Source organism: Phyllopteryx taeniolatus, chromosome 1, assembly GCF_024500385.1.
Source record: "Phyllopteryx taeniolatus isolate TA_2022b chromosome 1, UOR_Ptae_1.2, whole genome shotgun sequence".
NCBI lineage: Eukaryota > Metazoa > Chordata > Actinopteri > Syngnathiformes > Syngnathidae > Phyllopteryx > Phyllopteryx taeniolatus.
Window position 1 is genome coordinate 48,786,847 of NC_084502.1, and position 21,788 is coordinate 48,808,634.

The 21,788-nt window shown below is 41.4% G+C and overlaps 2 protein-coding genes across 5 annotated transcripts; both read right to left on the reverse strand.

Moving 5' to 3' along the window:
• Nucleotides 1-357: 357 nt before the first annotated feature.
• Nucleotides 358-15,083, reverse strand: si:ch211-163l21.11 (inositol 1,4,5-triphosphate receptor associated 2). 3 transcript variants are annotated; one of them, XM_061800259.1, is made up of 13 exons: nt 14,818-15,083; nt 14,691-14,747; nt 11,856-11,928; nt 11,731-11,758; nt 11,093-11,233; nt 8,999-9,130; nt 4,885-5,041; nt 4,769-4,809; nt 4,649-4,699; nt 1,303-1,451; nt 1,121-1,231; nt 665-772; nt 358-576 (listed from the first exon to the last, which is right to left on the reverse strand). In XM_061800259.1, exons 4-13 carry the CDS (start codon nt 11,749-11,751, stop codon nt 471-473), a joined length of 1,017 nt encoding a protein of 338 aa, XP_061656243.1. In that variant the 5' UTR covers nt 11,752-11,758; nt 11,856-11,928; nt 14,691-14,747; nt 14,818-15,083; the 3' UTR covers nt 358-470. The 3 variants fall into 3 exon arrangements, with proteins under 3 accessions (XP_061656243.1, XP_061656226.1, XP_061656235.1); XM_061800242.1 differs by having other exon boundaries at nt 14,691-14,751; XM_061800251.1 differs by lacking the exon at nt 4,649-4,699 and having other exon boundaries at nt 4,748-4,809; nt 14,691-14,751.
• Nucleotides 15,084-15,216: 133 nt separating this feature from the next.
• rpl10a (ribosomal protein L10a) lies at nt 15,217-19,027 on the reverse strand. Of its 2 annotated transcripts, XM_061800283.1 has the most exons (6): nt 18,930-19,027; nt 16,879-16,950; nt 16,724-16,804; nt 15,759-15,907; nt 15,503-15,675; nt 15,217-15,433 (listed from the first exon to the last, which is right to left on the reverse strand). In XM_061800283.1, exons 1-6 carry the CDS (start codon nt 18,932-18,934, stop codon nt 15,263-15,265), a joined length of 651 nt encoding a protein of 216 aa, XP_061656267.1. In that variant the 5' UTR covers nt 18,935-19,027; the 3' UTR covers nt 15,217-15,262. The 2 variants fall into 2 exon arrangements, with proteins under 2 accessions (XP_061656267.1, XP_061656273.1); XM_061800289.1 differs by lacking the exons at nt 16,724-16,804; nt 16,879-16,950; nt 18,930-19,027 and adding an exon at nt 16,399-16,603.
• Nucleotides 19,028-21,788: the final 2,761 nt, after the last annotated feature.

Sequence of the window (21,788 nt, forward strand, 5' to 3'; positions counted from 1 at the left end):
GTAAAGACTGCATGAAAATGATTAAAGGAGACATAGAGTATTGCATTTTTTCACAATTCAAAACAATTCCCACATAATGAAAGGTCTGTGACATTTTTTGGTCAAAGTACACAAAGGATAAAGAAATTATTTAACATCCGTTTGTCACGCGCTGCGTGAATTCACTCAGTTTAGGGGTGGAGTGTGGTTCTGTCCGATGCAAATGAGCCACTGCTAATTCCATCGGAGTCCAGAGACTCCCAAAATATTCAATAAAAGTATCATTTGGCCTTTCCTCGTGCAGTCAGCACTTCACACATTATAATTCAGCAAAATACAGAACCGCCGGCTCACAGAAACATTTTTAGAAAGCTAACAAAAGATTTACTTTTTAATGTAATTTCACGTGATGATGGCACTCCAAAGACACACCTTTTTTTATACAAGCATTTAAAAAGTAAATTTTCCATAGTATGTCCACTTTAATATTCTTACACAAAGAGAAAAATCCAGGTAATAAAGGCGAGAAGCACAAAGACGCAGAGCAGCAAACAGCGACAACGAGCAAAAGGCCGTTGCCTGCGCAGCGATCCATCTCTGAAAACGACAGCCACCATCATCATCATCATCATCATCATTAGATTATTTTATTAGGATTCAATAGTCAACAAAAATAAAGACCTACTCAGAAATCCGGCAGTAGATGTTTGTCCTCTTCTTCTCTTTGTCAGCCTTTTTCTTTGCCAATGAAACTTTGCTTTTGTGCCTCTGCCGCGTTGTGTCCAGCGTGCAACTGAAAGACATCGATGGAGGCACATTTCCAGTTAATATATATATATTTTTTTTTAAACGTTTACAGTAAACACCTGGCTGGCCACAACATTAAAACATTACACCTGTATTTTAAGAAAAGGACAAGGCCAACAGAAATGGTATAAGGTGTAGATATAATAATATATACACATCTAGACACACACACATATATGCCAATTTGACCAGCAATATACCAGCTCACTGACAGTTTTAGTCAAAACCCAGCATTATTACCTGAACAGAATATTTGTATTGGTCTCATTATATTATGCAAGTGGTCGTAACGGTGCGGTCAGTGTATATTGTACAGGTACAGTAGATTAACTACCTTTTGTGTGGCACCTTTCCACCGGTAGCTCGTTTGCATGGGACAGGGAGCTCTGGGATGGGAGTGGGATGGGGAGGTGCCGGGGCAGACACTTCATCGGGATCAATTGGCCTGGAAGACGAACAAAAAGCCATTAGAGGAAGAAGAAGAAATGAAGGGGCGGATGTGGCACGAAGCAGCACCTGTCATCCACCAAGTAGCTGTCGTCCTTGTTGGCGCCGCTGCAGCTGGACGCTGAGCTCAAGCTGGGAGACGGACAAGCTGGGAACAAATTACTGCCTGGATCAGCTTCCCCGTGGGCGGCCCGCTTCTTAGAGTCTCGCTTTGTCTTCTGGAGAGGCGGACGAGCAAACAAATCATTTCATTAGGACACACAATTTTAATTGGGCAAAGTACGGCTCGGGGGCCATGACAGGCCTCTCTGCTCTTAAATTTTTCCCTTGGAGCGCTTCCATTACCAAAAGTCCTGCAATATCTGTTGCATTAATTTAGCCGTCATTGATCTCATTAAGTCATTCTAGATCGTGAAAAAAAAAATTAGTTAAATAAACTGTTGGCACGGTGAACAACTGGTTAGAGCGTCTGCCTCACAGTTCTGAGGACCCGGGTTCAATCTCCGGCCCCGCCTGTGTGGAGTTTGCATGTTCTCCCCGTGCCTGCGTGGGTTTTCTCCGGGCACTCCGGTTTCCTCCCACATCCCAAAAACATGCATTCATTGGAGACTCTAAATTGCCCGTAGGTGTGACTGTGAGTGCGAATGGTTGTTTGTGTCTATGTGCCCTGCGATTGGCTGGCAACCTGCCCGATGATAGCTGGGATAGGCTCCAGCACGCCCGCGACCCTAGTGAGGAGAAGCGGCTCAGAAAATGGATGGATGGATGGAAATAAACTGTTTAGGTCGTATATACAATGGGTAAGGAAAGTATTCAGACCCCCTTAAATTTTTCACTCTTGGTTATATTGCAGCCATTTGCTAAAATCATTTCAGTACATTTTTTTCCCTCATTAATGTACACACAGCACCCCATATTGACAGAAAGAAACAGAATTGTGGAAATATTTGTTGAGTTATTAAAAAAGAAAAACGGAAATATCACACAGCCTTAAGTATTCAGACCCTTTGCTGTGACACTCATATATTTAACTCGGGTGCTGTCCATTTCTTCTGATCATCCTTAAGATGGTTCTACACCTTCATTGGAGTCCAGCTGTGTTATGAGATCCAATACTCGAGCTGTATAAAAAAAGGAAGTAATAATATACACTTAAAGGACCTACCGTAATTTTTCGTGTATAATACGCACCCCCCAAAGTTGACCACAAAATTCTGGAAAACCCTTCTTCCTATGTATAATGCATTTTTACAACGCATGATTTTGCTTCTACCCATATGATCAAAACATGAAATATTACCTGTATTTTGTTAGTTTTTTAAAGAATTATTCTGAAGTTAAGCACTTTATTTGAACACGTAATACTTCCTTTTTATTTACCTGCTCGTATTTTGAAATTCAAAGCCCTATTTTTATTTAGTAAATGAGAAAACATACAGTTGTGCTCATATGTTTGATTACCCAGGCAGAATTTGTGAGATGTGTACAGTTCTTTTAAGAAAACATGAAGGACCAGGCAAAACACATTTAATTTTATTTTAATGGGTTTCAAATTAAACTGTCAAGCATTGACAGTCACCAAAACATAACCATAAAGAAATTTATGATGGTTGTTGTTCAGTCATCAGTCGTACATAAAAAAAAAAAACTAACAAAAAATAAATAAATAAAATATTTCACAAATTCTGCCTCGGTATGTAAACTTATGAATACAACTGTACAAATATGCAGGCATATGTACCCTTGTCATATTGGAATGAAAGTGTAGGCTACACCTTTTTCATAACCTCTAGGTGGCAATGGCCTATTGGAATGAAAGTGTACAGGTTTTTCATAACCACTAGATGGCGGCATACATTTATCAAATGTGAAGTTTTTTTTCATTTTCCCCTATACCCATGTCTAATGCGCACTATTGACTTTTGACAATTTGTTGGGGGGTGGGGGGGGGGAATGCACATTATACACGAGAAATAACAGTATCTGATACTGCGAACATTGGTACTTATTCCATAATTCTGGACTTAAAAACGATGTCGGCAGAAAAATGTCCCCCAGAATAGACTCAGTAGTAATTTTAGGCTCTTTCCGATTGCATATTTGATTTTCAGCCAGATTTTGGACCACCCCCACATTTAGTAGGTCGAAACGCGAATGAGCCTGCTGACATCAGTGACAGAAGACGAGCACATTTCCTTCTATTAGTAGGTGTTGTGAGTTGCTTCACAAATCGATACTATTGGTCTTTCCCCACTTTGTTATTTTTACCCAATATTAACTAATTTAAAGTGGTTACAAATTTATGAACGCTCTTGAATGCTCAAAATGTCTGAGACGTCGTGCAGCGTAACTGACACCTTTATTGAAAGTTTGGATGTTTTATTTAGACAATAATGATTGAAAAGATAAGGTTAGATACGTTTAAGTAGGCTTGTTTTGTTAAAATCGATCGCTATAATGCTTTGTTGCAGAAGGAAGGAAGCCGCATGAGATAAATGGAGATAAGATTCATTTCCGCCTATACTGTATCCACGGGTTTAGTCAGCTTGTTATATTGATTGCATCGCTCATGACTCTTAAGATCTTTGAAAGAGTTTGGGAAGATGACGTAACACCAGAGTTTGCTTTTGTGAAGTTACAGGCTTTCTGTACGGTCGGTGGTGTCGTGTGGCCTCAGACTTTGATGGGCACGGCTGGCGTCGTGTTCGTACCATTTTAATCAATGACATCCTAATAAATTAGCGATTGGACATTATTTTCGGATGTTGTGTTAACATAAGTGTGCAACAGTATATGATAGCAATATAATGTACAATATCAACTTGAATAAAGCGGTGTGTGGAAACTATAGCTGAATGGCCTTTTTTTTCCTGAAAAGTTGTCATTTTGGAGATGACGGGATGCCACCCGACAGCGACAATATATAAAATATGACTAAATACTGCCACTTTATAGTATAGTACATTGCTTTGTCCACACCTGCTGTGCATTTGGTCTCCAGTTCTGTCGTTGACATGCCATACCAAGATATGGCGGAGTATCGATTTTGTTGACGTAAAAGGGCGGTCGCATGGCAATTAGTTATTCACAGATTGCTCCAAAACAGATTAATATTACTGGAAATGACTTCCAGTTTAATTTTATTTAGCAAAAAAATACATGAAGAGAACTTGCAAGTGAACTATGCACTATCTGGAGGCTACAGGTACTTCAATGCCCACAACATGTACTAGCACAATCTAGTGAGCTCCGATTCAAGAGATGTATCAAAAATATGTTTGTTATTTTTGTTTGCATCGTGAAGGTATCTAATTTCCTGGCTATTTGCTAATCAAGGGCGGGACTTTTCTCATGCAGGTGTAGGCTACCTAACGTTGAGGTCAAGGGGATGGAGGGCTCACAAGAGAAGCCTCACCTGGATGTCGCTTGGAATCAATGACACACTGACTCTGCGGCGACTGCCATTCTAGCAAAGAGCAGAGCGTTGAAACATGAGCAGGGGAAGCTATCTTACCACGGACACATGGCCTGATACCTGCTGAAAGCTTTTCTTCCAGCTGTCACTTTCATCTGGATCTTGGGGTGAAACAAATCAGGTCAAGTCATATCTTGGCAAACAAAACAAATGTTTTGAGACAAATGATGACAGACCGAAAGGAGCTCCAGGCTCATCGACGGTCCTGCAGGAGTTCTGCTGCTGGATCATCTTCTTGGCCTCCTCCAGATCCGACTCATGTCGCTGCAATCGGCTCCTCACATTCTCCACGTGAGCCACCATGAGCTCCACTGCCCGACTCACACGAGCCTCCTGTTGCACATACGTAGCAACTGTTATACACTCACTGGTCAAGGATTGTCAGCACCGAGCGTTTTCCGGGCAGATTGGGGAATAAATATCACTCTTAACACACCCCATAGCACAGCATAATTGCTCAGAATAATCACCCAAAGCCATATCACAGGATTACGACTTCTGATTGTATTTCGCCATCAAGTAATTTTCCGAATAAAATCTGTAGTCTTTGTGTCTAATACTATGAAGTCCCATATGTGCATAGCATTGTGAATTCCTGCGATCCAACCAGCCTCCAAACAATGACGTCTTCCCTGCTTAACGCTGATTTTTCTTACTTGCCTAGCTAACGTTTTCATTAAAAGTTCTCATACAGCACCAAAGCCCACCACTTGTCACCCTGTCATTTGCTTTTTCAAAATCCACAAAGACACAAAGCAGTTCAAAGTACGAGGCCTGGAATTTGCCCAAAATAACTTCTCCAACTCAGCATCTCGCCTGCCATCTGCCAGTGGATTTACATCTTTCTGACGGGCAGGACACAGCAGGTCAGGTTGGGGGAGGCCACCTCATCCACACACACCATCAGCACTGGGGCACCCCAATGTTGTGTCCTCTCTCCGCTGCTCTTCTCTCTCTACACGAATGACTACACCTCAACGCACCCGGCTGTCAAACTCCTGAAGTTTGCAGATGACACCACAGTCATCGGCCTCACTAAAGACGGTGACGAGTCTGCATATCGACAGGAATTGGAGCGGCTGGAGCTGTGGTGCGGCCGACACAACCTGGAGCTGAACAGGCTCAAGACTGTAGAGATGATCGTGGACTTCAGGAGGCATCCTTCGCCACAGCTGCCCCTCACGTTGTCCAGCTGCCTTGTGTCAACCGTCGAGACCTTCAAGTTGCTGGAAATTACAATCTCTCAGGACCTGAAGTGGGCGATCAACATCATCTCCGTCCTCAAAAAGGCCCAGCAGAGGATGTACTTCCTGCGGCTTCTGAGGAAGCACGGCCTACCACCGGAGCTGCTGAGACAGTTCTACACAGCGATCATCGAATCAGTCCTGTGTTCTTCCATCACAGTCTGTTTTGGTGCTGCTACAAAAAAGGACAAACCCCGACTGCAACAGACAATCAAAACTGCTGAAAAGATTGTCAGTACCCCCCTACCCACCCTATTGCTATATTAGTCATTCAAACTGCTCTAAGTGCTAGAGGATTCTGCATCGTTTTGCACAATTGTCAAAAACATAAAAATAAAAATAAAAAATAGATAACTAGCAACCCTTTATTGCTCAGAGACTGTTTTTCTCAATGTCTCAAAAGTGTTCTCTGTTGTCGCACTAGAGCGGCTGCCTACCGGAGACAAATTCCTTGTGTGTTTTTTTTTGGACATACTTGGCAAAATAAAGATGATTCTGATTCTGATTCTGAGATCTGCTTCTTAACAAAATAGCCAACTTCAAGTTCAATTTCAGACATGGGTCCTTCAGACTTTCTTGTCCACCCAATTTCATTTTTAATCGGTGAAACTAGTGTCTGGGTAAAATGTTTTCAAACTTTCCAGGGGGTGCAACTGAATGTGTTTTGCAGCGGGTTCATACAATCATCTAACCATCCATTTTCTTGTGGTCGGGTTGTGAGGGCAGCAATTGAAGCAGGGAAGCCCAGAACTCCCTCTCCCCAGCCACTTCATCCAACTATTCTGAGGGGATCCCGACACGTTCCCAGTTCAGGCGACTGATGTAGTCTCTCTCCAGCGTGTCCTGAGTCTTCTCCAGGGCCTCCTCACGGAGGGAAGTACCTAGAACATCTCACCGGAGCGGCGTCCAGGAAGCATCCTTATCAGATGACTGAGCAACCTCTTCTTGTTGCTCTCAATGCAGAGGATACAGACCCTTTCCAAAACAAATTATATAATGGGAAGGTTTATTTCCATAATTCTATTCAAAAAGTTCAATTTTCATAGATTATAGATTCAGTGCCCACAATAAAAACACATTTCCATTTTCTGTAATGCTTTATCCTCACAAGGGTCACGGGCGTGTTGGAGACTATCCCAGCTATCCTCCGGCGAGAGGCGGGATACACCCTGAACTGGTCACCAATCGCAGGGCACATATAAACAAACAACCATTCGCGCACACATTCACACCTAAGGGCAATATAGAGTCTTCAATCAACCTATCATGCATGTTTTTGGGATGCGGGAGGAAACCGGAGTGTCCGGAGAAAACCCAAGCAGACACGGGGAGATGCAAACATGCAAACTCTACACAGGCGGGGCCGGGATTTGAACCCCGGTCCTCAGAACTGTGAGGCAGATGTGCTAACAAGTCATCCGCCGTGCCGCCTAAACAATTTATAGTATTTATTTGTTTATTTTTACATAATTTGGGCTTCCAGCTCATAAAACCGACAAAATCAGGAATTCCGAAAATTCGAATACTGTGAATACATTACTATTTACTTCTCAGTTTTTGGAGAAAAAAAAACAATAAATTAGGGTCACATTAAATCAATCAAAATATGGTACTTTCAAAACAATTTGTTAATCTTCAATCATTTTTGGGGAATCCCTTTGCACCGTGGCATTGAGGCAATCAGCCTGTGGCGTTGCCTGGGAGTTATGGAAGCCCAGATTTCCTTGATGCTTGCTGCCAGTTCTTCTTTGTTTGTGGGTCTGGTGCGCCTCATTTTTCCTCTTGATAATACCCCATAGATTCTCAATGGGGTTTAGCTCCGCTGAGATGGCTGGCCAGTCAAGCACTATGATGGCATGGGCATCAAACCAGGTTTTGGTGCTTCTACCAGTTTGGGAGGGGCCAGGTCCTGCTGGAAGATGAAATCTGCATCTCCATACAGATCCTCAGCAGAAGTAATCATGAAGTCCTCTCAAGCATTCTGGTAGACTGTTGCAGTGACCTTGGATTTAAGAAAGCAGTGTTTACCAACACCTGCACTGGACATTGCACCCCAAATCATGAATGACTGTGCATATTTCACACTGGACCTCAAGCAGCTTGATTTATGTTCTTCACCCATCTTCCTCCAAAGCCTTGGATCTCCTTCCACTAGACTAGACTTTCCGTTGATATGCTTGGACACAGCGCTCTGTGAACAGCCAGCCTCCTTAGCTATGAACTTTTGTGGCTTACCCATCCTATGGAGGGTATCAAAGATGGTCTTCTGGCCAGTTGTCAAGTCTGCCATCTTCCCCATATTGAACCCAACTGAGACAATTGAACCAAACTTTGGGGTGATTTCTTCTAAGTATTCAAATTTTTTGAATTCCTGATTTTGTCGGTTTTATGAGCTGGAAGCCCAAATGATGTAAAAATAAACAAATAAATACTTGAAATTGTTTAAATTGTGGGCCCTGAATCTATAATCTATGAAAGTTTAACTTTTTGAATGGATTTATGCAAATAAACTTTTCCATAATATTCAAATTCTTTGGAAAGGGTCTGTAATTCTCTGGGCCAGTCCCAGATTTCGGTAGCTTGTATGCGTGTGTAAATTTCAGGGCAACATTATTGCTCGCCTTATCAAGTGTGGAGTAGATATGATCATCTACGGCAACATTATGATAGTTTGATGATCAATGGCGAAGTCTTCGTCACCAGGGTCTGCCCACCACATGCAATGATCACACAGTACACACAGCACACCTTCAGTTTGCTTTGCAATTCAGTATATCATTGTCATTCTGTCTGACATTTGCCCTGATTCTGAATCATCCAGAAAACCCCGTAAGAAGTTCAGGTTCATGTACGAAGCTGGCAATTGTGTCTCACTTTCCGGTTGCCACTAGATGACACAGTCACAGCTTTCTCAAAAGAGGACCTTCTAATCATTTCTTTTTCATGGCTAACCCTCTACGTGATCATCAAACTTTGATGCCATTCTTCACCTAGTCTTGTATTTCCACCAAAGATAAAGAAAGGGAACTTGAGTGCCTGTGTATACCTGGTGCACCGCTCCAAGAACCTCGGCCGTGTTGGAGATGCGCTCTACGGTGCCTGTGAGGATGTCCAGCGACAATTCTAGCCTCTGCAGGATCTTACGGCGCTTGCTATCCAGACACAGGCCCTTTAGTGCCTGTAAAAAAACTCAAACACACACTTTACTGCACTTCACTATACATTCTCCCAGCCTCTTGCTGCTCATGTTTCTGGAAAAGTTACTTTTAAATTGTTTTTGTATACACAATGTTGAGTCTTTGGAGTGACTGCCCACCCACCATAAAGTGTGACCGGGTAAATCTTATTGGGGAGCTTGGTGATGAAGTGCTGCCTCCACCAGTGAAAATACAAATGATGCTTTTACGGCAGGCAGTCAAAATATAAAGAGGACAATTTAATTTAACCTACCAATAATTTAATTTTTTACCTGAGATTTTTGTGGTTTGTAGTTGAAATACTTGTTTGGATGTTTATTTTTTTTTTTAAAGTTTTGTTTAAAGCTATAATCCACAACTTTTTTTTGGTTAAAAAAACACCCAAGCCAGTAGTAGAGGAGATGACACAATGCTGATTAAGCCATTCGGATCATCTGACATCTTGCTGTATTTCAGTATCTTATTTTTTATATTTAGTAAATGGCCTATTAATTTCCCACGCTGGCCTGGTTGGTGGCGCACTGCAAATGACGGCACGGAAATGACGCATGTCTTTCAAAACATAGCAAACATGTTTTAGAATCATATATAAGGGGCATAACAGGCATTGCCTAAGTCATATTGAAGCGACGGCTCTGTGATTTTGTTGTAATGGAGAATTTGAGTTAAGGGGGGCCGCCAAAAGTTGCATACTACAGCTTTAAGCCTGTCCTCTTACTGTCAGCCAATTTACATCATTGGGCTTAATTTACTATCCGTGCTTATGCACAGATTTATGGTTAAATCGTGTGTACGCACGTTTGACGCACAAACCTATGATTTATCAAAATGTCCATACTTGTTTTTGCCCGTACTCTCCCAAAAAAATTAGAACATCCTCAGACCAATGCGTACGCACAAATAATGCTGGATCAGCCATCGTAAATACGTCAAACACACATGAAACACACCCAAGGTGCACAACCTATTGGAACGACAGTCATTCATAAAAACAATAACAACTTTGGCGATAATAACTCAAACCAGAAATTTGCTAATGGGTTGATTGTCCTAAATAACAATTAAAATGACACTTCTCATTAGTTTTATCCTCGTCCCGTTCAAGCGCTGCCTTGTACAGTAGGATATTGCATTTATATGTGACCCTCGCTCGCTGTCTGTGCGCGGCCAACATTGACACTCAACAAGAAAGTCCAAACAGACAGGTTGGATTTCCTAGTTTTTTCAAGGCTTCAGTATTCTTTCAAATCCCGACGATAATCTGATTTATATATTGTGCGTGTGCAAATGTGATGTCAATTGATAATTTCACAGTAGGTACACACACTGCTGCGGGTGGAGTTAAATTGTACTCCAGTCGACATATGGCTCGTATATTTTCTTTTAATTCCAAGGTTAATTTCATGAATTTTATCAACTTCAAATGCCTCTTTGCTGTGCTATATTTATTACGTACTATGTATATTAACATATGCATTTGCTCATTCTCAGATCTTAAATTGTTTTTGTATAGGTTGTTTTGTGCGAGCCGGCACGGTGGACGACTGGTTAGCACATCTGCCTCACAGTTCTGGGGACCAGGGTTCAAATCCTATGAACCTTGCTATGATACCAACATTTAGCATTTAGGATAAAGATTAATAAAGTTATTCAAGTTGTGGATCAGCCATCTCTTGTGACTTCAACCCCCGACATTGGCTGAGATGCCTCTTTATGGGGGCTTTGGTTTTCTCTTCAGACTCTGGGTTGGTTGAGAACAAGTTCCTAGCTCATCCCTGTTTGTCATGGTGGCAAAAGCTGTACTCAGCATCGGCTCCACAGTACAGGGAAAGGTGAGCTGAGAAGTGGTTTGGAAAACTTTTATTAAGACACCCGGGAGTTGTTTAAAATTGTGGGTAAAATGCAAAATAAAATGCCTCATTTAAAGTCTGTGCACTGTGTACCTCCAGCGTCTCTCTGCCTCTGGACAGCTCCAGCTGGATGTTCTCCTCAGCCAGGTTGCGGGCGTGCTCTTCCGCCTGGAGCCTCTGCTTCAGGGTGTACTGGTCACAGCGGAAGGCCAAGGCAATCTGAGAGAAGGCCTTCTGCGAGGGGGACAACGAGGATGTCCAAAAGAAACACAATTACAGTAACTATGGCTTTTTACTGTAATGCATTAATGTACATAGCGATTTATACCTGTTAGAATGGCAGTAATGCAGAGTACAATACATTTCACCTGAATGATGACCACACATTGTCTCATTTTCTGGACATATGGTTAAAAAAAAAAGCACTCCGCTTGCATTTTTAAACATTCTGTGAATCGATTCACTCAGTAAACAACAAATCCTCTCTGTGAACTGAGTTACCTGAGAGGTCTCAATGTACTGTCAGTGCATGACTTTTTAGACACTTTCGATGTATCATTGGAAGAAGTAGACACCAATCGATGTAGTGGCACCACGGATTGGTCGGGTGTCACTCATGTGTCCACATGTTAAGTAATGAGTGTCAAATTAGGGCCAGATGTTGACTAGCGAGTTCTAGCAGCTGACTTGTTGAATTTCTAAAGCTGTAAAAAATAAATAATGGGACTTACTTCCAAATCAATCTCTGACATCTCCACACTGTCAAGAAAACAAAAGCTCAGTTAAAAAAAAAAAAAAAAAAAGTCACATTCACTATTTATACAAAAAACGTGTTTTGTGGATCCCAGCCTGACACCTGTTGAGTCCCACTCGATCTATGATGGACAGCTCGTTCCAGTTAGATGTTGGTGTCTCCTCCTGACTGTTTTCTGTAATTTAAAAGACTTCATGATAATGCAATATTTTTAGGTGGAACACTATAACATCTGAGGTAAAGAATTATAAGACATGATTATTCACCACTGGACTAGCTCTTCAAATCATGTTAGAGTTGCAACACTACTAATACTGAAAACATTAGCACTTTGCCATGAAGACTTCTGTCTCATTAAGGTCACTGTACCTGGTTAACTATGGATTGGCGTTTGTAAAGCGCCACATGCTGAAAATAACAGCAACATTTTGTCACATTTAGTTTCAAACAATGTTGAAAATCTTGTGACTTTTTGACTTACTATTTTGCACAACCAAATTTGTCAGCTTAATAGAGATACTGTATATCACTTCCATTCAAATATTAAATCTTACACCAAAATTGTAAGTTGAATGTAAATGTTTAATCTAAATATTACATACACATTAAATAGAATGATAAATTATATAAATGTTAAATCTAGATCAAAATGAAAATGTTAAATCTAAAGGTTTCAAGTGAAACTAAATATTTAGCTGATATGCAACACTGCCAATAACCGGAGCTACCAAAATAAGTCAGTGTCAGGTCAGTGTTTATGTAGTGTCAAATAATGAATACAAACCACCAGCCGGGGAAACTGACTCTTGTGCAGTGGTGTTGAAGCCCACTTAAATGATTTGGTTGCTTATTTTATTTTATATTTTTTAACCCAGAAAATATTTAGATAGGCGGGGATAAACCATCAATAAGCTTTCCCGGGATTGGCTCCCCCCAAAAAAGAAAAAACAAAAAAAATAAATTGGGAAATAAAATGAAAAACAAAAATGACAAAAAATTGAAAAAAAATCAGCGGATAGATGAATCCTGGGATAACATACCACAAGTATGCAGGGGTCCACTCAGATAATCGACAAACTACATAGTAGTAGCATGGGACTTTCTGCTGTTAGCTGGGGACCGGAGGTAACTAATTGTTTCCACCAGCAGTGATGAAGAGCCAAGAACAGTTGGCTGTTTACATGAAGATGAAGGTTACAGCGTGAACTTTATGCATGAATTCACATCATGAAACAGTAGCTGAACTCATTCATTTAGCGTTGTCATCAGTGGATAATAATAACAATCATATTAACAATAATAATTAATCACAGCGGCCCAGTAGACGACTAGTTAGTACATCCGCCTCACAGTTCTGAGGATCGGGGTTCAAATCCGGCCTCACCTGTGTTGAGTTTGCATGTTCTCCCCATGCCCGCGTGAGTTTTCTCCGGGTACTCCGGTTTCCTCCCGCATCCCAAAAACATGCATGGTCGGTTAATTGAAGACTCTAAATTGTCTGTAGGTGTGAATGTGAGTCGGCTGAGTCCAGAGAGTAACAAGAGAGTGACATCTACTGGCCATGTGAGTCTACAGCATTTCACAGAATAAAGCCATTTGTGACGCAGCCCAAGAATCATATGGAACTCAATATGGATATGAAATATGAAACATTTCAGTCAAGGTGCATCGCACAAGACTTCTTCAGCTTGACATTACATTTAGGAGAGTAATGTTTCAAAAGTGGAGAGCCAGGAGATAAATACAAGCCAAACTACTGTGAGCCAGAGCCATGTCATTAGCCTCTATTATCAGTGATTTCCAACCTTTATGGAGCCAAGGCACATATTTTACAAGAGAAAAATCTCACGGCACACCAAGAAACAAAAATCAAAAAGTGGATACATTAATTACTGTATGTACTTCCCGCCATCTAATAGAAGAGCATTTATTTGTTCTGTCTGTCACTATGCCTCACTGGCATAAATAGATGAACAAAGATGCATTATTTCCTGTAAATATTTTTTGGAGCAATTACATAAAATGTTATAATTTCTCACGGCACACCTGAAGAGCGCTCATGGCACACTGGTTGAGAATTACTGCTCTATATTGACTAGTTTTTGTTTCGTATGCATGTTTTGTTGGCGCTGTCGGCATTTACACTGTCAATCGATGAAGACACATTTCAGCATCTGAGTCAAAACAGTGACAGACAGATTTGCCACCCTTAAAAATAGACAGCATTCATTGATGCTCCCAAGTGGCTGGTGACAGCACCTGTTAGTTTGATTTTGATAACATTAACACCTCGCAGGGAAATTCTCTTAAAAAAAAATTTCAATTGAAAATGATGGGCTTGGCTGACTTTGTGATAATGGTGACCTTTTTTTTTTTTTTGCCTACACTGTAACTGTGTACGTACTTTCTTTTGTGGTCGATATAAACATACTGACTGTTTGCGTACTGTTTTAAAAAGCAGATAACTACAAATCTAACAGTGACTTAACTTTTACTCAGTATTGTATTGTTTTAAAATCTTCAAAAACAGTCTACGACTCTAAAAGAGACTTAAAACCCCTCTATCCATAAAAACCTGGTGACATCCCTGCACTTGGGCAACGTTTATAGAAATAAACGTTTGGAGAAACTATTGAGTACTTTGTCAGCAATTATGGCCCAAGTACCACATACTGTATACAAACTCGCAACAGAGAACCTGTCTGTTACTACCACCATTAACTAGTGACTGTACAATAATATGGTAATGCATTCTACCTGCAGTGAGCATTTACTTTCTCACTGGCCACTTAGCAAAGTTTATCACCTTTGCCTGCTTCTAAATATTTCACACTGGAATGTAAATTATTCCTCTAACGAGTGGGTGGTTTAGGAGCGCTTAGATTTAGACCCTTACAACACCCACGATTACCTGTAACACACACAAAAAAAACTTACCCGAGTCACTGTCATCATGGTCACGGACAGACTCCTGAGAACCTTTAGTGTCCACCTCTAGCTGAAAGACAACCAAGACACTGTATTTATGGTATTTTGTAGATGCTTCTCTGTAAATTCTACTCACCTGAGGGTGCATGACTGCATGGACCGGCTCCATCTAAAAGAGCTCAAATTTGTTACCCAGGTGAATGCAATTCCTTAATGCTACCTCAGCTTTTTTTTTTTTTTTACAGTGGCTGCTTTGCGTTTGGACTCTCTCTCTCTGCAGTACTGAGAATAGCTAATCCCATTATGAGATCCACAGTCAGTATTTGTCCAGCTTTGAGTCGCTCGCTTGCCATGTTTATCAAAAGGAAACAAAACATGACAGTGCTTAAGTTGAATCATGCCCGACTTTGACCTTGCAACTTTTAAAACATCTGTCAACACGACAGCAGATTGATCTGCCAGGTCTACAACAGTATTGCTGCTTATTGAACGATTGTTTCATCACTAAATGAATATGAACACGTCCACACCATCATTGTTGGAAAGTCCACATTTTTATTATTTGTAGAAAAGCTTGTCACTTAGTAGAGGCGCTGGGGCTTTCCCATGGTGCTCTTGACATACAGGGCGCGCACATTCTGCCAATTCTTCTTGAGCAGCGACACCAGGAAGTTGACGGCTAGGTGGATGTTGTACACCAGCTCATCTTCAGTCATCTTCACGTGTCCGACGGCCACGGCCAGACAGAGCACCTGAGACAAACAAACTCGGGATGAAGTGCTGCGAGAAGCTGTTGCGGAAGGTGTTTGCCGTCAGCTTACCTTCTTCATCTGGAACTTAATGGTGGATTTTACCTCATCCACTTTGGTAATTAGGTTCTCGTTGTGGGTGAGCAGGGAGGGGAACTTGCCAGCCTTGTTGAGCCCAGGGCCCAGGATACGAGGGATCTGCTTGATCAGAGACTCTGAAGCCAGGAACGCGTCATACTTCTTGGCTGGGAAAAAAAGGACAAATGGTAAGGATCCCAAGCAGACTGAGAAAATCCAGTGGTGGTCCAAGCTGTAAATTACTCCTCACCAAGCTTTTTGACCAGCTTCTTGTTCTTGTTTAGCTTTTTGAGCACCTCCACATCCATGTGAGGCAGGTCAGCGGCTTTGGCCTCGTCACAATGCTGCTGGTCTCCGAGAAGGCAGACTGAGAACTTTGGCCTGGGGAGAGTCTTCAGCCTGCACATTAAGAGTTGCAAGTTCACAATTCAAACTCCGCACCTGCAATGCCTCAGCATTCACTCAGTCTAAAGGCTCATTTATGCCCCCAATACACATGGAAAAAAAATACTCCACAAACACTGCACTTATGCGTGTGTACTACATTGGAAGGAATGCGCCGCTATTAATTATTTGTGCGCAATCAAAATTTTCCTCCAAGTGGCTATGGATTCGTTTAAATTGTTGATTATATTTTAACATGCACTTAAAGCTGCAAGCAGCAACAAACAGGCCCTCGCACCTCCTTCTTCCATGGGAAATCCTCAAAATGATCACGAAGCAAACTTTGACAATAAGTGGATGGCGCTGGCAACCCACAGCACTGGATATCCACCATTTCTGGAAATAAGATTAGCTTTAAAGCTCAACGCTACCCAGAGAATACAGCTAAGGTTCTATCCAATGGAGAACATAAATGAGCCATAACAGTTTAAATGTTAAAGCCTTACCCATACCACCACAATGCCAGGGGTCCAGCTGACTTCATTCATAATATAGCGAACATTGGTCGGCCCGAGGTCACGAGCTTGAAACAGCTCAGCCTCTCAAAGCCTCCCCTCATGTTTTAAGACCCAGGGTAGGGGTCCGTCTGCTGAGTCAGTTCAGGCAGACTACCCAGAGTACTTTTCCATGCCTGCGCCTGGCCTGTCTGGACCATACTATGACTATAAAAATAAAAATAAAAATAAAAAAAAATAAAAGTTTTAAATCTATATGCAGGCAGGGCCGGACGCAAACAGGGAAAAGGTTGGGTGAGACAGAAAATGGTCCAACCTGACTGTGCCAGAGAAACGCTTGTCCTTCTGGGGATCATAGTTTTTCAGGCTGATCTGCAGCTCCACAGTCTCCACAAACCTAACACAGCAAGACATGAATTAGCAACATAAAACAAGTCACTAGCAAAGCCACGGTCTGCTGTGAAAACTTACTTCCTCTTTTTAGTCTTTGAGCCCGATAGGACTTCCCGCACAGCCTCATACAAAGTGTCTCTGGAAACTTTACTGCAACACAAATAAGGCAGAATTAACCACAAATTATTTCAACAGATACATATGTAGGTCACCTTAATCATATCAATTCCACATGTAAAAAGCAGGAGGCCATTTTTCTCAGTCTTAGAATAAGCTTAAAATCCATGTTGTATCCCTTAACAGACAAGGTTGCTTCTCTCCGAAAATTGCGGGATTTTAGTCCCTGGGGAAAAACTAGATACTAGACTTTACACCGATTTTATCGGCCTTATCGGTATCGGCCGATAATGAGCATTGTATGCTGATCGGCTTTAATATCACAATTCCCCGATCCGATCGATGACATCATTGATCGGCTCCGCAACACCACGTGCACAGAATATTTTAATCCAAAAGCTAGTTTATTTTTAGTTTTGTCACGTGTCTTTTGACGTAAACCTGTAAATATCTGACGGCCAATAAAGTTATTAAAAAGAATAATGTCGACAGTGTGGGACAGACAACACGTCTGAGGCAGACAACACATAATGCAAAGGATCAGACTACAAGACAAATTTGCTCTATGCCAGACTACTGCAATAAAATCTTGTATTCCGATACCACCGCATCCCGTTTTTTTTACGATCACCAGGCTTTATCTTGTCAACTCAAACGCAACCGGATACACTAGTTACCGTGGTGACGACAACCAGAGTGGATCGCGCCGACTGTATTATAAGGACAAAATGGGGACCAACGTGTGTTGGTGTTCACCAGGGTTTGCTTGAGGTATGTTACCGTACTTTGAATACGATACGGCTCGGAACCAGGCAACAAAACGTTATGTAGCCTAGCAAGCTACTGCTAGCACAAACGATTGGATGTAAACTTGCTGCCGTTCTGTCGAATCATGCTCTAAAGTTTCGGTGTGGGTGAAGTCATTTAATTAAAAATAAAGTACTTTAATTACAGTAAGTTAGCAACCATTATTTCTGTCATGTTGTAATTTTGGTTTGACCTGACTGATTAGAATACACGATCTGGCTACAGCAGTGATTTCCAACCTTTATTGAGCCAAAGAACATATTTTACAACTGAAAAATCTCACAGCACACCAACAAACAAAAATGTCAAAAAAAGTGGATACATTAATTACTGTTTGTACTTCCTGCCATCGAATAGAAGACCATTCATTTGTTCTGTCTGTCACTACGCCTCACTGGCATAAATAGAGGAACAAAGATACATTATTTATTGTAAATAGATTTTTTTGCAACAATTAGGTACACAAGTATATACAGTAAATGAACAGGTCATTTAAATAGACACATTCCTCCATCATGTGATCGGTTATCACTTTTTTAAACTCACTGATCGGTCCCAAAAATCCTGATCGTGTAAAGCCTACTAGATACATTGCTGAAGTTGCCAAACATTGTCAAATTTATCCTTTATTCAATATTCCAGGTTGAAAATAGCTTAGCTAAATTGCTTACGTGAAACAAAATGGCTGCCTTCGCAAATGTTACAAGTTCACTTTAAGAGTTTTTTTTTTTTAGAATCACAAAATCGATCAGAAATAGTCTTGTTCTTGAATCTTACCAATTTTTGTTGGTTTATATTGGTTTTATTATTCTATTGTGCTTTCACTGTTGTCTTATAAGAAAATACGCCAAGCTTGTCAAACCCATCTAACCGTAGTCACATTTTTTATTTTTTAAATGCATAAATACAGTCAACAGTGTGGTTCGTAACAACTGATCTCCGATTTATATGCCAAATAGTACAGCTAAATGTGTCGGAAAATAATGGATGCACTATGATTCTATCTTGACAGGTAAAGCCCCGCACCGGCAAACTACTAGTGGTCAGAGGACGGTCGATACTGTAAAAGCGATGCCACACTATGGTCAAACATATCATGCGTTATTGTTTTAAGTTGTATAAAAAAAAAAAATAAGCAAATAAGGCCTTTATTGCAATCGAAACGTTCTTAAATTAGTCATGAATTTGCGAAAATCTGACCGTACCTCATTTTAGCGGTTAGCCCCTCTCGCCTCGCTACGCCAGAAAGGAAGTGCAGGGGGAAGTTGCGTCAATAAAGGCTGTCCGTATGGTACGGGCAACATCAGACGCCGGGAATCATTTTTTAAATAATCGTTAAGGGACGCTTGTTTTAATAATCACTTTAAAATCATATTCTCTCGAATCGTTTTTTTTTAGTAGGGTGGAGGGCAAATTATTGCAATACATTTGACAATTTTAGATTTATATATTCAAACATCTTTTGCTTTGCGATTGTCCCGTTAGGGGTCGCCGAGGTTTAACTGCGATCAAGACAGCCGCCCCTAATTTTGTGTATACTAAGCCTAACGGTAAAATAAGCCGCCAACTTGTGGCGAAAGCCTCCTTTAAAATAAAAGCCGACCAATAAAGGCCTCCAGGGACGTCAATGCTTCGGATTTAAAATAATTATATTACATACACGCGGCACGGTGGCCGACTGGTTAGAGCGTCAGCCTCACAGTTCTGAGGTGCGGGGTTCAATCCCCGTCCCCGCCTGTGTGGAGTTTGCATGTTCTCCCCGTGCCTGCGTGGGTTTTCTCCGGGCACTCCGGTTTCCTCCCACATCCCAAAAACATGCATTAATTGGAGACTCTAAATTGCCCGTAGGCATGACTGTGAGTGCGAATGGTTGTTTGTTTCGATGTGCCCTGCGATTGGCTGGCAACCAGTTCAGGGTGTACCCCGCCTCCTGCCCGATGACAGCTGGGATAGGCTCCAGCACGCCCGCGACCCTAGTGAGGACAAGCGGCTCAGAAAATGGATGGATGGATATTACATACACCCTCTGTTATAACGCAACCAGTCCACTTCTGAGAGAAAGTAAACTAAACCAGGATTACAACCAGCAAGGTTAATTCGAATCTTGAGATGCATTTAAAAAATTAACTTCATTTGAAATCTGCATACATGACTGCAAGTATATCTTTTTTTCAAAAAAATATAAAAACATAATCCCATTAGTATCACAAGACCCATCCAGATCTGTGGGACATTCGACCAACCAAGGACTCCAAAACAAATAATAAATAAAGATCTGATATTGTATTTCAAAATACAAGTCCCCTGAAATCTGCATATTTTGCTGTTATTACCCCTGATTAAAAAAAAAATCTATTCGGTATTGCAAAACCAGTCCAGTTCTGGGGGACACGACACCACCCCAGGTCTCCGCCAAAACAGGTCCCATCAAAATCTGATGTTGCATTTCCATGTAAAAGTCGTCTGAAATCTGCATATTTCACTGTCAATACTACTGATTTTAAAAAAATCATTAAAAAAAATAAATCTTTTCGGTATCACAACAACAGTCCAGTTCTGGGGACACTACACCACCCCAGGTTTCCACCAAAAGAGGTCCCTTCCAGATCTGATGTTGCATTTTAAAATAAAAGTCCCCTGAATTTTGCATATTTTGCTGTCACTACCACTGACTTTAAAAAATCATTTTTAAAAGAAATCTAGTAGGTATCGCAACACCAGTCCAGTTCTGGGGGACACTAGACCACTCCAGGTCTCCACCAAAACAGATCCCATCCAAATCTAATGTTGCATTTCAAATTAAAAGTCCCCTGAATTCTGCATATTTCACTGTCACTACAACTGATTTCAATCATTTAAAAAACTCTATTAGGTATCACAACACCAGTCCAGTTCTGGGGGCACCACCCCACCCCAGGTCTCCACCAAAACAGGTCCCATTGAAATCTGATGTTGCATTTCAAAATAAAAGTCCACTGAATTCCCAGACCAGTCTGAGGGTCTGAGCACTCTGGAGAAGGTTTTCGTCCAGGATATCCCTGTACTTGGCCGCATTCATCTTTTCTTCGATTGCAACCAGTCTCCCTGTCCCTGCAGCTGAAAAACACCCCCACAGCATGATGCTGCCATCACCATGCTTCACTGTTGGCACTGTATTGGACAGGTGATGAGCAGTATGGTTTTCTCCACACATACCACTTAGAATTAAGGCCAAAACGTTCCATCTTGCCGGCACGGTCGCCGACTGGTTAGCACATATGCCTCTGGGGACCGGTGTTCAAATCCCGGCTCCGCCTGTGTGGAATTTGCATGTTCTCCTGTGACTGGGTGGGTTTTCTCCGTCACTCTGGTTTCCTCCCACACCCCAAAAACATGCATGTTAGGTTGATTGAAGACTCTAAATTGCAGTTCAGGGTGTACCCCGCCTCTCGCCCGAAGACAGCTGGCATAGGCTCTGGCATGGCGCGGTAAAGAAAATGGATGGATGGACGGATGGATGGATGGAAGGATGGACGTTATATCTTGGTCTCATCACACCAGAGAATCTTATTTCTCACCATCTCAAGGATGATGAGAATAAATGGACAGCACCCAAGTTAAATATGAGTGTCACAGCAAAGGGTCTGAATACTTACGGCTGTGTGATATTTCAGTTATTCTTTTTTAGGAAATCTGCAAAACTTTCAACAATTCTGTTTTTTTCTGTCAATATGGGGTGCTGTGTGTACATTAATGAGGGAAAAAAATGAACTTAAATTATTTTAGCAAATGGCTGCAATATAACAAAGAGTGCAAATTTTAAGGGGGTCTGAATACTTTCCGTATCCACTGTAGGTATTGCAACACCAATCCAGTTCTGGGTGACACTAGACCACCCCAGGTCTTCATCAAAAGAGGTCCCATCAAAATCTGATGTTGCATTTCAAAATAAAAGTCCTCTGAAATATGCATATTTCACTGTCATTACCACTGATTTAAAAACATCATTAAAAAAAAAAATCTAAAATCTATTAGGTATCGCAACACCAGTTCAGTTCACTACACCACCCCCAAGTCTCCACCAA

Coding starts and splice junctions, on each gene's coding strand:
- rpl10a (XM_061800283.1), bottom strand. Junction 15,908..16,723: donor CGTTTCTCTGGCACAGTCAG/GTTGGACCATTT, acceptor CTTAATGTGCAG/GCTGAAGACTCTCCCCAGGC. Junction 15,434..15,502: donor TTAAGTTCCAGATGAAGAAG/GTAAGCTGACGG, acceptor TGTTTGTCTCAG/GTGCTCTGTCTGGCCGTGGC.
- si:ch211-163l21.11 (XM_061800242.1), bottom strand. CDS start 14,850: ATGGAGCCGGTCCATGCAGTCATGCACCCTCAG. Junction 11,929..14,690: donor CCATGATGACAGTGACTCGG/GTAAGTTTTTTT, acceptor TTTAAATTACAG/AAAACAGTCAGGAGGAGACA. Junction 773..1,120: donor GGAAAGGTGCCACACAAAAG/GTAGTTAATCTA, acceptor GATGTCTTTCAG/TTGCACGCTGGACACAACGC.